Source organism: Anguilla rostrata, chromosome 4 (genome assembly GCF_018555375.3).
Source record: "Anguilla rostrata isolate EN2019 chromosome 4, ASM1855537v3, whole genome shotgun sequence".
Taxonomy (NCBI): Eukaryota; Metazoa; Chordata; class Actinopteri; order Anguilliformes; family Anguillidae; genus Anguilla; species Anguilla rostrata.
The window spans coordinates 42,899,084-42,916,618 of record NC_057936.1 but is presented as its reverse complement, the minus strand read 5'-3'; the positions used below and the strand labels follow the sequence as shown (position 1 = coordinate 42,916,618).

Sequence of the window (17,535 nt, the reverse complement as noted above, 5' to 3'; positions counted from 1 at the left end):
AGTGCTGAACACAGCACAGTCATGCTGTAGCACCTTACTCCTGAATGCTGAGCACAGCACAGTAATACTGTAGCACCTTACTCCTGAGTGCTGAACACAGCACAGTAATACTGTAGCACCTTACTTCTGAATGCTGAGCACAGCACAGTAATACTGTAGCACCTTACTCCTGAGTGCTGAACACAGCACAGTCATACTGTAGCACCTTACTCCTGAATGCTGAGCACAGCACAGTAATACTGTAGCACCTTACTCCTGAGTGCTGAACACAGCACAGTCATACTGTAGCACCTTACTTCTGAATGCTGAGCACAGCACAGTAATACTGTAGCACCTTACTCCTGAGTGCTGAACACAGCACAGTCATACTGTAGCACCTTACTCCTGAGTGCTGAACACAGCACAGTCATACTGTAGCATCTTACTCCTGAGTGCTGAACACAGCACAGTCATACTGTAGCACCTTACTCCTGAGTGCTGCACACAGCACAGTCATACTGTAGCACCTTACCCCTGAGTGCTGAACACAGCACAGTAATACTGTAGCACCTTACTCCTGAGTGCCGAACACAGCACAGAACTATAAAATAAGCCCTTCTACAGAAACTGAACCTAGGATGCCAAAACCACAAGCAGGCTCACATCTAATTGCTGGGACATATTTTTTCTCCTTTTTCTGGCAACCCACAGTTAGTGTTGTAGGCACACTCGGTCAGTCTGTGCCGTCCAAATGGAAATTACTTTCTTTAAGAACATGCAGCGCATCTGACACGCATCTGATGACATCATCAGTGCACGCAGCATTCAAGATCCTTATCACACTCCACGGGTCCCCCATCCCCCCACCAGGTATAAAAGTTAGGGACAGTAATCACTCGCTCTCTTTTCGCCCTCCCCTCTCTTTTTCGCCTCTCTTTTCGCCCTCTCTATTCCTGCGTCCTCTCCCATTGTCCCTTGAGTGCCCACATACTGTGGAACTCCTATGGGCCTAACTCGAGTTCTCACAACTCTGTAGAACTCAAATTCAAAGGGCTTGCAGAACGCCTAAGATTGTGGCAGTCACCGATTTATCTAAACGCACAGATAAAGTCACTGTACGCAGCAATGAGGCTCTGCTGATTTAGCTCGCCTGCAGCGACTAAAGCCTGATCCATCCCGCGTGGAAACCAGCGCACGCCCAACGCTGTGCCAACTAACCACAACAGCTGAAGTTACGCTTCACTCTCCGGCACTACTGGAAGCAATACTCCTTCCTAGCTGAGCTCAGTAATTCAGTCACGCCGGTTTCACTGTACCCCACACATACCCGCCGTTTACCCTTCCCCCTTTCGTCCACAGACAAAGAGACACGTGTGCACGCGCAACCACACAGGCATTCACACCTCTACCTTCCCGTATTTAGCAGTTTCCCCATTAAGATTAGTTTGTGTATGTTCTGTTTGTATGTTTGTTTAATAAATAATTGTATTAAACCCGTGTCTGTTTTGATGTTGCTGGAACGTGAGAATATGAGTCAAAATAGCCTATCCAAAAACTACATCCTTCCGGTTATCTCTTAAATCTTTGATTTAATTATTTGATCCTTAATATTTGTCATTTTGATTATTAATCGAAGTTCCAAATTTATGGTCGATCAGTCTAGATAACTGTAATTTTACGAGACTGATTTTTAATTGTGCGCTTATACCGCTTTGCTTGCATAAGTGGTGCCCAATGTGAGAATATAGAAATATAATCCCGACATAAGCGGTGCCCCGTGTAAGGCTATATTGTCATTTTCCCGACATAATTGGTGCCTCGTGTGAGGATAGTGTGTAAAATAAAGTCCTGTGATCTCAAAAGGGATGTTTGGACACTGCACCAATCTCTCCCCCATGAAACAGCCAGAATGTGTGGTCAGCGTACCACACATTCTGGCTGTTTCATGGGGGAGACATTGGTGCAGTGTCCAAACATCCATTCTGAGATCATAGGACTTTATCTTGCGCACTGGCCAGCTCATCAACTGCTTGGCTGGAGGGTAGACCACCAAACAAGAACTGATGCACAGCCACACATAAGGCACATAATCAATCATCTCCATCTATCTTTCAACTGTCTGACTATAAAGCACGTGAACATGAATGAGTTGGATCGTTGGGTCATGACATATTCCGGACTCTAAACTAAGGACCCAACATACTTTGAAAGCATGGTGAGAGCACATGGTGATTTCTCCTATAAAAGAGTTTATGTACATTCTCAGCCTATGTAACTATGTACAATAGTTGAGGGGGATTTGGGTGGAATTTGTGCGTACCTAGAGAGACTCGGGCAGGGACCGCTCTCCTGTCAATCCAGAAGGACACCCAGGAGAGCATGACCATCAGCATTGTGGGAAAATAGGTCTGCAGCATGAAGAAGAAGATGTGTCTCCTGAGAATGAAGTTTATATACAGCCGATTGTACCAGCCTGAGTGAGAGAAAGAGAGAGAGAGAGAGAGAGAGAGAGAGGGAAAGGGTAGATGGAGAGAGCAGGAGAGAGGATGAGAAAGATGTAAGAATGAGAGGATGAAGGATGGGCACAAGAGATAAGGTTGAGAAAAAATTCAGGTTGAGGAAAAAGAGGGAGAGAGAGTTAGCACCAGCCAATTTGATCAGCAGTGACATACAAAAGATAGACATAGCATGTGCAGTATGTTCATTTCTGTCATAAAAGAAGCAGCAAGGCAGGGAGCTGAGCCAGCTGAGCCTGAAACTGATGAGAATGGATTGATTACAGTTTATTATATATTTATAGCTCCTACCATCATCAAATATTAATGCAACACATGTCATTAACACTTTCTCATGTTAATGGAAGACTCACACTACTACACTTCTTTTACTGTTTGCAGAGTTTGTTGTTAGTATAACTATGGTAGGGGTTGTCAATGGAGTTTGCACGTACTGTCACTTTTGCGACAAAATTTTCCCCCTCAGAAACTACAGCACTTTGGTCCCTGATCTTTGCTCTTTTATGAGTTTTAGTCACAGGCTCAGCAGCTGAACCTAGAGCAAAGCAATGCAGAGCAAAGAAGCCTGGGTTGCAGACCTTGCTTGTTATAATTCCCTGCTCTCACCCTCTCTCAGCTTTCCTCCTTTCATGTAGTTAGCATCACCAACTCATAAAGAATATACATAGTTGTGGTTTACAGGCCATCTGGTCCCATGGGTAACTTCCTTGAGGACCTAGATATCTTTCTCAGCTCCTACCCAGAGGGTGGAACCCCCATGGATTAATGGGTGATTGCGACATTCATCTGGATTATCCAGATTCCTTCCCCTGCTCCTGTCTGTTCACATCACTCTGACACAGTCACCTCCCCTGCACTTCACAGGCAAGCAGCTGAGCCTAGTCTTCCCGAGAGCATACTCCTCCGGCAACCCGATGGTTACTCTCCTCCATCTCTCAGAACAATATCTTGTATCACCCCTGCTAACACAAAAATGTTTTCACAATGTTATTGGAATTTTTCCAAACTTGTAACATTGCCATTACATTGCAGCAACGTTGTGAGAACGTTTTGTATTAGCTGGGATTCTTTCTTGCACCCCCTTCCCAACCTTCCTCCATGACACTCCTTTCTCATGCAACCTTCTCTTCTGGCATTTTTATTTCTGTCCCATTGCTTCAGTCATTGACGTGTCTTTCTGTTGACTCTGTTGCTTCGACACAGCTCTTCTCTCTATTGTCTGCCCTCTTATCTCTAATACACCTGCTAAAATAAGTTTTTCAAACCAAAAAAATGTATGCAATGTTTATATAATATAAAGCTTAATATAGAACCCCTCTACCCTCTCTGCAGTGAACTTTGCAGACCACATCACACAGATCACAGACAATGCCAACTCTTCCAGACTTCACAGCCCCCTATCCAAACAACTCATTTTACCCACTCTCTCCTCCTCTCTCCTACCTTCTCTTTCCAAGTTATTTCTCCTTACAGATGTCAACACATCTTAAGTGCTGAAAGTTGATGTCTGGACTATTGCATTTCCTTTCTTGCCCATCTCCCTACTTGTGCAACTGAACCACACTGCAAATATAGAGCATAGCTGCACAACTTGTCCACTAGCAAGCTCTTGTCACACCCCTCCTCATCCCTCTTCATTGGCTAACTTTTACAGTTCACATAAAGTTTAAAACTTGTATTTAATAGAATATGACTACCACCAATGAAACATAAGAGATTACATCCTGGCCAGATCTATCTGTTCCACAACTTCAAGGTGATTGGCTAACCTCTCTCCCAGTCAAGATGACTGTAATGAATATCAACCTCATCAGACTTGATCTTGGTTCCCCTCCCATCTCCACCTCCAAGCACTCCCAACTTTTGTAGTAATTCAGGTAATTATCGTATTTATATAAATTTAATTACATTTTTTATGGTTTTGTTTCTTTTCTTAGACCTTTATATTGATGTGTGATCTGTAAGTATTCAGAATCTGTATTTTGGTTATTGGTTAGCATAGTTAACTTGCACTAAGGTTTTAGTGATATTGCATTTATTGTTGGTCTGGGAGCAGGGTGTCTAGCACGGCACTCTGTATAGAGTTTATAGTCCAAAAATAACACAGTGTAGACCATACATTAATTAGACAGGCTATCATTTTTCTAACTTAATATTGTATTTTTATGTTTTATTATTGTAATTACTGCTAGTTTGAGAGGAAAGGCAGGAAAGACAGCATAAGCCACCCTATGCAGAAAGCAGGAATGTGTAAGGGGTTGGGGGGGGGGGGGGGTCAAGGAGGTGAAGTTCTGCTAGAGCAGCAGGCAGCTGAATCTGGAGCTGCTGAAAGAGTGGAAGAGTGAAGGAAGTGTGAGGCTTCAGCAACCCCCCTAGAAATGTGGATGGAGCTGCTGGCCAATCACAGACTACCCGGGTGGGAATGTTCTTAGCCAGGTCTGCCACTGTTTTCTCATAATAACCAGGTAAATGCACTTATGTTCTCTTACATTGTAAGCTTCTCTGTTTAAGACCATCTGCTAAATTAATGTAATGTAATAAACCTATCCGATATCAAATCCAAAATTCTATTTCACTGTTGCAGGGTTTGTGAAGCCTTACTCTCCTGTCCTAAAGGAAGGCAATGAAAGTTGGGGATGGGCTTCTGAGAGTCCCTGCCCACTCTTTCAGGAGCACCATGTAACAAAAGCAACAGCACACTGGGCAATAACAGGCACATAGCAGGACACATGCAAGCAGACACAGGTATCCACTCATATGTACGCATGTGCGCACACTGACAGTGATATGCACATGGACACACAAGTACACATGCAGACTCACATAAACACACACATGCATATGCACGCATGCGCATCCCCAGACATACATGTGCGATACACACATACCCGTGCTGCTGTAGAAGGCTAGCCCATTGGAAGGATTGAATTCTTCAATAAAAAACTGAGAGAGCAAGATCTCATCAGTTCTTAATGAATCGTTTCCATTCTTCCAGTACAGCATTAAGTCATTCTCATTATATGCATCTTGGAGAGAGGAAAAAAGAAAGGGAGTTGAGGGGTGCTGCAAAGAAAATGAGTGGCACGTCTCTAAAAAGGGAAGAACACACCTTTACACACAGCTGTGGAACATCACATCATGCCATAAAAAAGTACTCCTTACCAGCAATATCCATCTTTCAGCGTTGAATGAACAGGATTCTAAAGGTTAAGGGGCATTATGGCAAATGACAGCCTCTGTTTCCCATCATCCAATCACAACATCCTTTGTCACATTAACACATTTATGGCCACAAAGGCTCCAGCAAATCAGAGGATAGAAAGCCTTCTCTTTTCTTAAAACAGAGAGTTTAAAACATGAAATTTAGCAACATAAACTGTAGGACTAGGGGTGCATTCCAACCACTTATATTTTTGCTTCCTTGCTTCCTTTCCTTTCCTCCTTTCCTAATATGGAAGGCCAAATGAGTCAAAAAATGCGTGAAATTGTCAACGTGGGTGCATTCCAATCACTTGTTGTATTCATCCTTTGTCTCCGAGGTCCTTGACGGACCAGGAAATCGATGGAGGTGCACAGGTTGGAGGACATTCCAACCCATTAAATGCTCCTTCAAGGAGCTAGGAGCTAGGTGGCTCCCAAATAATTCTTGAGCAAGGAAATACGACCACGTGACGCATAATGTTCCACCTGTGAATCCAACTCTCCCCATCTGCCAGGTCTGTAATTGATGGGGCTTCAAACTGCCTTATACACGTTTCCTTGATTCCTCCGTCCCCGCGTCCTTTCCTTAACTCATTTCCTTGCGTCCTCCGATGGGTGGAGCTAGGAGCAAGGAAAGGAAGCAAGGAGATAAAATATGCAAATGGAATGAACTGACGTTGCCAACGCGTGATTCCAGGCATCAATTTTATGTATTTTGACCCATTTGGCTTTCCACACTAGGAAAGGAGACAAGGAAAGGAAAAAAGGAGCAGTTGGAACGCACCCAAGGATTGCTTAAATACCCTCTGCTAATTGTCTACAATAAAAAACATCAAAAACATTTTTACCTCCTTTTTTCCACATACTATCAAAATAAAGGTCTGTAATTTTGTTAGATAACCTGATTCCAGAGATAGGGACTCGAGTTTGCGACCTGGACTCGAGTTGCACTTAAGTTGCACACACAGTGACTTGAGACTCGTCCTCAAAAGACTTCAGACTCGACTCGGACTCGAGATTTGGGACTCATGAACAATCTTTATTTATTTATTTTTTTTTTGGCACATTAACATTAAGGAAATGTCTGATGAGCTGAATGTCATTCCCTCCCTTATTATCATGCGTAACCTTACGCATCTGGTGCACGCAGCCACAGATGACTGTAAGCTGCAGCAACTACACCTGCAGCTGCTGTGCCATTTGTCATAACCTTTGGCCATAATAACTTCACACAAGGCCCAAACAAAAGAATCGCTAAATGCAACGTCTGCGGTATCAAAATAAAGGATTCTGGAACAACCAAACAAACAAACTTTATCAGGCACCTGAAAACACACCCGGATAGGTTAGTCACTTATGTGGTAATGTGAAAGTTAACGTTAGGGCCTATGGACGGTTAGCAAACATGTTTATCTCAGCATCAGCTATCTAACGTTAGCTTGCTACTAGCTTTGTAGCCAAGGGAGGTTAACTTGATTAGATTGGCGTTCGTTAGTCTATATCCATTTTTTAGCCACCCTCTCTATATTCAGAAAAAAAAGATTGATATAGCCTGCAACATTAGCTTAGAACCAGTTCTTCTCTCAGAACCCTGTGGTTCCAGATGGGTTTTGCTACACATAAAAATGTTAGCTATATCATCCAGATCTTAGTACTATAATTAGCAACCTAATTAATTTTCCATGTACAACCATCTACAGGTTTACTGAATTCAACAAAGCAAACAAAAAGTGGCCAGTGCAGAGGGACAGAGCAGCATTGATTCTTTCTTGACTCTAGACAAGAGGTGTGCAAGTATACAGCCCGGGCCATCCCAGAGAGAACGCCATTACTGAATCCATAATACAGGACTTTGTCATTTCATGCAACCTGCCTGTCTTTGATTGACAAGCCTAGCTTCAAGAATTTCATGTCAGTGGTAGAGGAGAGATACTGCCCAGTAAGTAACCAGACATTTGAGTGAGCTAGCAGCAGATAAAGAGTCTAAGATAAAATCCAAACTAGAAAAGACAGTCACTGTGTCTGTGACTGGATATTTTGACTGACATGAGCATGCGTGGCTTTTTAGTGGTAACAGTCCACTTCATGGAAATGGAGAAAAACAGCCCAAGACAGTTCTCTTAAGTTGCGAACGATTCACAGGGTCACACACTGGAGAACGAATAATTAAGAAATTTGAGGAGATATGTAACAACTTTAATATAAAACACAAATTAAATCACATTATCTGTGATAATGCCTCAAATATGAAGAAAGCCTTCACAGTTTGTTTCCCCTCAGCTTCAACTGAGAGTGAAGATGGTGAAGATGACCTGGACCTTATGGGAGGAAATAAGTGAAGATTACCAGGATGATGTGGAATCCATCCAGAGCAGCTGCTGGCAACAGCAGCTACAGTGCTTTGCACATTCATTGCAGCTTGTTGTGTGAGATGGACTGAAGGAGACAAAAATTCTGAACAGTGCAATGGCAAAGGTGACAAAATTCTGCAGTTTACTTCATTCCACTTGTGGGCTGAAGAAGCATTTGAGGCAGAGTATGGAGCCAATCGCAGCATCCCCTCTGCTGTATCAACACGATGGAACACAACTCTCCACCTTGTGGAGGCAATCACTGACCTGGATCCCCAAAGCCTAAATACTCTCCTGGAAGCCCAAGGACATAAAGGCCTGTGCTTATCAGCCAAAGAATGGAGTCTGCTGAAAATGCTTATGGAAATTTTGGCCTCACTTCTTCAAGCAACAGACCTCACACAAGGGGAGAAAGTGGTAACTCTCAGTGCGGCTCTCCCTTGCGTACTCTCACTCAACAGCCACCTCATCAGTATGCTGAATACGACACGTTGCCTGGTCAGTGAAAGCACTGCAGAAGTCACTCCAACGCTGTTTTCAGGGGATCTTTGCGAATGTCAGAATGGATGACCCAGCTGAACTCGCAGTAGATCTTCCATTTAGAGATATGGTCTACATGATGTCTGCACTACGAGACCCATAATTCTGCCTCTTATTGCTAGAGCAAGATGTCCTTGCACCAGATGAAGTCAAGAGTGAGGTGAAGGAGATGATAATGGGTAGGTATAAACACACACTATTTCCAAACACATTATCATCACATTTTGCATCACTAACATCAATATAATCTTATTTAGGCTTACTTATCATTGATTCATTAACTTAACCATCACCACTGTGTGTAGTGTATATCAATGTCATAATATTGTAACTAACCATGATTTTTGTGGAACTTTTTCAGATCTTGTCTTGGCTGAGGCTCGGAAAGTCATCATATCTGAGAGCAGTAGTGGAGAAGACGACCAGGAGGAGCCACCTGCTAAAACTCCATGCCTTTTCTCTGGCTACCGGAAGAAAAGCAACAAGAAGAATGTAGACTATGGCTCATTTGTCAAGGTGAGCTCAATAGCTACATCCAGGTGTCCTCTGATGAAGAAGAAGTGGACTGCCTGGATTTCTGGAAAAGGCATGCAAAGGTCTTCCCAAGGCTCTATCTTGTGGCTATGAGTGTGCTCACTGTTCCTGCCACCAGTGCAACAGTGGAGAGGGTATTTAGTCACGGAGGCCTTATAATGCGCCCTCACCGAGCCAGGCTTAGGCAAGGACACTGTCAAAGCTTGATCTTTTTGAAATGTAACCATTCTGTTGCATAAAACTTTTTTAGGTCTTAGTCCACTGGAGGACACCTAGAAGCTTGTTACCAGAAATGTTTTTTGGCCCATACCCAGTGTATTAAGAGAAGAAAAAGGTCAACTAGTCTCATCTTATTGCAGGCTTTATCGTTGTAATTGTTTTATTTTATTTTATTTTATTATTATTTATTATTGTTAAATATTTTGCTCTTGGCAAATTATCTGTCACCATTTTTTGTTGCACCATGGTTGGGGTCAGTTCAATTTCAATTCAGAATTTTTCTTCAAAATTTAAACACTGAAAAATGTTAAGCATGAGAAGGTTGTGCTATCCAGCCAATAAGTAAATTACTGATAATTGATGCTCATTAGGAGTAAACTGCAGTGTCTTTTTACATTTCAAATTGGTTTAATTGTAAGTGACTTGAAACCAACGCTGCTACACACGTTTAGCACAGTGTGCTACTTACATGTAAACCTAGAACTGATGGCAAGCAAAAATTCTTAGAGAAAAGCATGGTTTTGATGGGTTTCATTCCAAAAAAAAAAAATTTCCTTTAGGAATAAAAGTTAGCTGATGTTCACTGTTAAACAACACAGACGATTGTATCCACAAAAATGTTACTGTTTTGTAAGAAAAGGACTCAAGATAGCCAATAACTCCAATGATATTCCATCATGAGTTTTACTTTCATGCAAGGAATCATTTTTGTCACACAAAGAAAGGTGCCAAGGTGCAAAGGTTCTTTTGGAACAAAACTGTTCATGTTTTAATATCACCAGTTTGTGGACTTACAGTATATTTCAGATAATTTGGCAGCAATAGTGTTTTGCATTTTTTATTTAACCTTTATTTACCCAGGGTAGGTTCACTGAGCATGGATGCTCTTTTGCAGGAATGCCCTGCTTCACACTTATACACATTCACACCTGGGAGCTGCCCAGTACAACTACAATCCTCTATTGTTGGCCACTGAGCAGCTCCACTGGAGGGAGAGAACAGTTTTTTTAGCCAATTAAATCAGGGTTTGATTAGGTGGCAAGTTTTTGCGAGTTTTTTGTTTTTAGCCAGGACACCGGGGAACCCCCTACTCTTTGTACTCTTTGGGAATAGTGTCATGGGATCTTTAATGACCACAGTGAGTCAGGACCTCGGTTTAACGTCTCATCCGAAAGACAGAATCTCCTACAGCACAGTGTCCCCGTCACTGCACTGGGGCATTGGGGTTTATTTGACCAGAGGGAAGATTGCCCCCTGCTGGCCCACCAACACCACTTCCAGCAGCAACTCAGTATTCCCTGGTGGTCTCTCATCCAAGTACTAACCAAGCCTACACCTGCTTAGCCTCAGCCAGTCGGCAGGAGCAGAGTACGTGGTGGTATGGCTGCTGACCAGTGTGCAGTGTGATGTTTTGCACTAATTGGAAGGATGTTAATTATGACATCTTTAACAGTGTGAGGTGTAACATTTTCTATATTTGTTCTTATGGGCCCACTGAGCCTGCAAGATAGGGGACAAGGTCTGTCACCACTATGATTCAGCAACAGACAAGCGAGTCCATTCTTCTTTAAGTAGGACCTCAATACTTGGTCTATACTGTAGCTGTATGTTCATGTTACAAGGCAAAATACAGTTATTAACTTTAAATTTCATTGTGTGTTTTTTACATATTGCATTGCAATAGCCTATTTAAAGTGATCCTATACCAAACAACTAATCAATGCTGATACTGTATGCTAATAGATAAAGGAGTGATGCTGATAATACAGTACATGCTTTGAATTCCTTAGATATAGCTATGCAGTGTTCTAAGCAGACCGGATGGCATGCAGCAGATGATAGAACGCTCATTACAACCATAAGAGACTTGAGACTTGACTTGGACTTGCCCCTCAAAGACTTGAGACTTGACTTGGACTCTAGCTCAAAGACTTGAGACTTGACTTGGACTTGCAAAAAATGACTTGTGAGCATCTCTGCCTGATTCTGGATCGGCTATTTGTTGCATGTACCTGTAGCACACAGCGTGTGACATCTTTTATCACACTTGGTACATGTTAAATTATGCCCTTTGCTGAAATGAAAACTGTGTATTGGCTAGCATGAAGACATACAATGGCATAACATTTATCTGTTTGTACAGAGCTTCTTTTGATGGGTGTAGTATGAGAACAGTTTGAGTTTGCACATATGAAGTGTGTGCATACAGTCCTTGCATGTATGACGCATGTACAGGTGTGTGCTTGAATGGATGAAGGGTGTGTGTGTTGGACACACACTCATACTCACAGCTCTCCAGCTCAAGAGAGCAGTTCTGTGTGTCTAGAGGAAATCTGCTGAAATCCATGGAACATAGAGCAGTGACTGTGACCCTAAGAGACAAGAAAGCACTGCTGAGTCAAACACATGTAAAAACACACACACTCATTCACATAAACATAATCTCCCTCCCATCATCTTTCATTATCTCCCTGCCTCCCTCCCTCTCTTTCTCTCTCCTGTCCTATCTCTTTCTTCATCTGTGCCTCTCTCTTTTTCTTTCTCTCTCCCTCCCTCTCTTTCACTCAGGTGACCTGCACAGGTATGGTATCATTTCTACTCTCTTCAGGCCTTACCTCAGCATAACCCACTCTGTGGAATCCAGGACATTCTCATACTTAGCCAAACAAAACAAGTTTCAATATGTATACTAGAGCCCGACGATATATCGGCCATTATTTGACTTTTTTGACGACATCGGGATCGGCAGTTATGCAGCCGATGTGTCCCGGTTTTTAAATAAGTATAATAAACAAAAAAACATTGATTATTTATCTGTATTTGTCTGTTCGAACGTTGTAATTGCTATTTACTAGAATTATCCAGTAGAGGAAGCTCTAATACAAGTGTGAACTGCAGCAGCTGACGCGCTACTTCTGTAATAAGACGTTTGTCACTCGTGCCTCATCCAATATTCTCCACTGCAAGACTTGTCTGCACATATTCGATTGCCGCAATAAAGGTATGTATATTTAGTTAAAGTTTTTAATTAAATGCGTTTATACGACCACTATGTTTATCAATCCTCATTATCGAGTGAGCGAGCTAGCTAACATATTTGGTTCACTTTCGCAAGCTAGCTGGCTAGCAAGCCTTTGTGAAGTGGCAGTGAGCACATAAGCAGCGTAGGATCTACATTTCCAGAGGACATCGCTGTATTCTCAAATAAATAACCAGCCAAAATAAAATGGTGATTGAATGCATCACACATTTGTTTTTTTATCTGAGATAATGATATTAGCTACTATATGATGCTGTGTCAATAGACAACACGTTATTGCAAGCGAGTGTGTCATCTAGTCACGCGTCATCGTAGCAAGCTAACCAGACGGTAAAAACGCCGATAAAACACTTATAACGTGGATCATTTTAAGCCATGTTATCTAGCTTTGTCGTGATAACATGAGAGAAGGATTGCTGTTGGAGAAGTGAATCAACCAACAGTTAGCGCGGGTAACCTGCACAACAGCGCATTGTAGTTTTTTTTCACATATTTCATCCAGTCAATTTAATTTCATCTAACGTTAGACTTGATTCACTCATTAGCTCCGCTAGATAATGTCTTACTCTTTGAGATCGTGTAGTAGAAATAAAATAAGAAAATATAATTCATTTAACTTACTGAGAATATATAATAAGAAATAATGAGGCTGTGTCAATAGCTAATGCGTTATTGCGAGCGAGTGTGTCATCTAGTCACGCGTCAGAGCGCATTGTAGTTTTTTTCACCACCAAATTCTTATGGACAGAGAAGCTCGCTAGATAAAGTCTTACTCTTTGAGATCATGTAGTAGGAATAAAATAAGAAAATATAATTAATTTACTGAGAATAGATACTAAGAAATAATGATAACAAATTAATAACAACAACAACAATAATAATAATATTCATAAAAATACATGTTTGAAACTGGAAAACTGTTTTTTTTTTATTAATTTTTTATAGATGGCTGGAAAAGAAAGGAGGAAAAGCAAGGTGTGGAGTTATTTTGATTTCACACACTTAAAGATGGTGTTAATATATATATATATTAAATTTAATATCATCTTTTACATTTTTTTATCTAAAAAGTTCTTTGTGTGTTTATTTTTATTTGTTTGCTTATAAGTTAAATGTTCTTAAATATAGGTTTTTCAAATTGATTTGAAAATGTTGCACTTTTTGACAAAATATCGGTCAAAACATCGGTAATTGGTGGGCTAGGACTCTCCAAAATCGGGATCGGCATCGGACCCAAAAATCTGGCATCGGTCGGGCTCTAATGTATACTATTAAAAACATTAATATTTAATATATTTGCAAATATTTATAGGTGTCTTAAATAAACATGTATAAAGGAAACCTCCAATGGAAAAAAGCATTAGCAACATCTTCTTGGACACACACCTCCCATGAAATGGTGGCAATCAGGTAATATATTAATGCAAAACCTCAGCTATTTTAAGCACACCCCTGGATACTGCTAACAGAACCCAAAAGCCAACTATTTCAAAGTGCATTGCTCCACTGTGTTTTAAAAAAAAAAAAGGTATGTTCTTTTAGAACACAAATAACAGAAAAGCAGTTTTTAAATGGAAACCAAATAAGATATTCCTATTACCATTTCGTGCATTTTGAGCTAGTGAGCTAGCATTTTGAGGGTAGGTTCCCTTTAACACAGAACACTGCGCTGCTGACTCCTGTGTGATTTCATTTTCTACTACAGTACCTCTGAGTTTACAGTTGTCAGAAGAAGTGTGTCTGGTGTGTCGGATGTCATAGGGAAAATAATAATTTGACAACCAAAACAGAGGAGCCACTATGCTATACCACCCCTGAAAGTGATGAAAGGTTGTCAGGCAACATTACAAGAGAGTGTACTCTCTGGTCAGGGGGCCGTACCTGACGCTGTACAAGATGTTGCCATCTGGGTAGACCCTGAGCATGATGTTCTCCATGGTGGTGTCATGGATGAAGGAGCGTTTGGAGTGGACAAAGAAGACATCGGGCACCCAGATCTTCTTCACCAGCCGCGCATCAAATGTGCGGCTCTTGTTGTTGCTGGAGGGGAAGGCCAGACGCTCATCCTTCCAATAGTGCCGCAAATACAGGGTCATGGTAAAGTCCTGCAGGACACAGAGACTCATAGCAATGTTTGACACAAGATCCAATAGGAAAAACACACATATAAATATACTACATAGCATACAAACACAGCGGTCTCCTGCAGTACAAACACTCAAACACAGAAAAATAGTGACATCCTACAAGAGAAACAGAGAGGTACAAAATGAAGCACAATAAACATAAAATAAACACTTGCATCATCCCACTATATAAACACACATATCACAATAAACACAATCATATCCTACACAAAAAGTGACATCCTACACAATAAGTATGCACCAAATTATATACTAAACAACTTCTCAACAAACACAGTACTTTCCTACAGGACAGCAGTCACATCCTCAGCAATAAACACATGCTATCACATCCAACAAAACAAACACACAGTGTTATGTCCTAAAATACACATAATCATATACTACACAGAAAACACATACAGTCATGCCCTATTCAACTTAAACACAGAAACAGAAAGACATCCTTTGTGATAAACAGCCAATCATGACATAGTTCTAGATGAACAGAGAGAAACATTAGTCTACAAACATAGTGTATCTTTATAAAGGACACACATATTGAAAGTTGCAGGGCATAGACACATAAACTGAGAGCAATATTACAGAATAAATACACAGAGGTTTTACCAGACACTCATAGAATTCTTACAGGATGCACAAAAGACTGACACACTCTCTGCTGCTTCTGTACTTTCTTTTTTAAGTCGCTCCAGTAAAGCAACTCACACACATTATACTGTGGGTCAGACACACTGTGACAGTTCGGTCACTTGCTGTCTGGGAACATCTGACAGTTTTGGGTTTTAATAAGATTGTTCCTACCATGTTGACCTCTGAGATGCTGTCGATGCTCTCCACCTGTACATCAATACCCACGGGAATGGCGGTGCCTGAGGAGGAAGAGGAAGGGCATTATGACATCGCAGCACATCATGTGACCTAAATGATGTCTCCCTCTCCATCACATGAGGAATGTTCCATCTTACCACAAAGTGACAGTGCAAATTAATTGTCAAGGAAAAATTGCTAATAAATAATGATATTTTTAACAGGCACAGGTTATAATAATGAACAGGTTTCAACACTTGCTTTTAACATTTCCATTAAAAAATAACAGAGAAGTGATGTTTGGTTCAACTAAGAGGAAATAGAGGTCAGAGCAAAAAGGATGAGGGAGATGCCTCCAAACAGGTACTGATTTATAGGGCAGCTATTCAAGTACTAACTGACTACACACATAATTTAATCAGGATAATCATGAAATAGTGAAATGAAATACTTTAATTAATTTAATAATATGCAAGACAGAATATTAAATAATACTTGTAATAATACTAACTGAATATTGTATCTTCCAGAACTGGAAATTTTCTCAAATTTAGAAAACCAATATATAAGCATTCTTGATTTGGTATTTTTTGTGATAATGAAAGGTTGTAATAATAATATTTCTAATTATGAGCATTTAACTACACATAGCAATGACCAAGACATAAAACTGCTGTTTTGGTGAAATACGTAAGAATCAGTTACTTGAAATTAAAAATATTTTGTCATTTGTAATATATAATAATTATACAAATATATTGCAAAATACAACAATTATTTCCGTCTCACTTAAAACACAATATATTGAATTCAATTATAATAAATGCCATTGAATATAACCGACAGAATGTATTATTAAGCAAAAATTACAATATTTTGGCACTTTGTTTTGGAAAATGTATTTGGAGTGCTTCCATATGTATTCAAATTAAATATGAATTGCATTCCAGTAAATATATTTAACAATATATGCAAATATGTTTTTGTTGCATAGGAGACATATTAATTTAACACTTCTAAACATTTAAACCTAGACCAGCCCCAGGGAACATGGCCCTGCAACTGTTACCATAACATTACATTACAGTCATTCAATAGACATTTAATCCATTGAATGCAATTATGTTCTCCTACATTGTAGCTTAAAAAGCAAAAATCACTCGATTTGTCCATAAACAAGTTCACCTGACCTGGCTAATGACACTCCCAGACCAGCAATTTTATATGCAACATCACTAAAGCATATAACACTTTTTGGCGGTGTGTGTGTCGTAATGCTAATACTCGAAAAGCAGGGAGGGAGATGTTAATGCAAGTCACTCACGTCTACCACAATACTGGGATTTCACAAGCGCTACTTTATTAATAATTACCACTTCGACCATATAAGCCTGGTCTCACAGCTACTATTCTACTCATACATGAAATAAAATAGTATCCACACACCAAAGAATCACTTTTTAAGTTGAGAAAGGAAAAGAAAAGAGCGGAAGCTCAAGTCCATGTCCATCACCTAGCATGTGTATCGCTCAACTAAATTGGGTGCACAGCGCGGGGCAGTAACGTTGCTTCCGGCGTACACATGCAAACCCAAACATAAGTGTCTTAAAGGCATTAACAACATCTTCTTGGACACACTTTTCACAATTTTGACTGTTACATATTCCCCCCTGGAGAGACAAAGGCTGACCTCAGCCGTACGCTACTGAGAACCAGTCTATACTTAACATACTCCCATATATGGACAGGTAGAAAAGGTGTCAAAACCAAACAGGGCAATATACAGTCAAACTTTTTCAGCAACTGGCATACATGTCAGTACTATTCATCATGAAAATCCTCAACAAATGATACAGAAAAAAGAAAACTCAGAAATAAAATTCCTTATGTGGGCTAATAACACAAGCACAATATCAAATCCCCCTTTTTTTCAAAGAACATAAAAAACTTAGCTGAAAAACATAAGTGAACTTAACTCTATTACCACCTCTCTGGTAGGCTACATAGAGAACTGTGTAGTCAGACAAAGTTACCATACATTCAAATCAGTATCAGTATCCTCTTTTTTTTCTTTTTTTTTCTGAGAAAGGAACCAAAAACCTTTTACATCAAGTTGAGCTTTTCAGTATGATAAGGGTTAGTCCACCTAATGTCTGACCATCCAGAGGTGATTCTGGGGACTCGTCTTGGCCCCAAAC

At 40.5% G+C, this 17,535-nt stretch overlaps 1 protein-coding gene across 2 annotated transcripts in view; it reads right to left on the bottom strand.

Annotated features, from left to right (window-relative positions):
• LOC135254128 (gamma-aminobutyric acid receptor subunit rho-3) overlaps window positions 1-17,535 on the bottom strand; it is a 69,987-nt gene that overhangs the window by 10,255 nt on the left and 42,197 nt on the right. Inside the window, exons 3-7 of one of the 2 annotated variants that reach the window (XM_064334104.1) lie at window positions 15,332-15,399; window positions 14,262-14,485; window positions 11,630-11,712; window positions 5,384-5,521; window positions 2,300-2,452 (exon numbers count right to left, since the gene is read on the bottom strand). In XM_064334104.1, the coding sequence (XP_064190174.1) occupies window positions 2,300-2,452; window positions 5,384-5,521; window positions 11,630-11,712; window positions 14,262-14,485; window positions 15,332-15,399 (666 nt within the window). The remainder of the gene's footprint in view (window positions 1-2,299; window positions 2,453-5,383; window positions 5,522-11,629; window positions 11,713-14,261; window positions 14,486-15,331; window positions 15,400-17,535) is intronic. The other variant, XM_064334105.1, reaches the window with a different exon arrangement.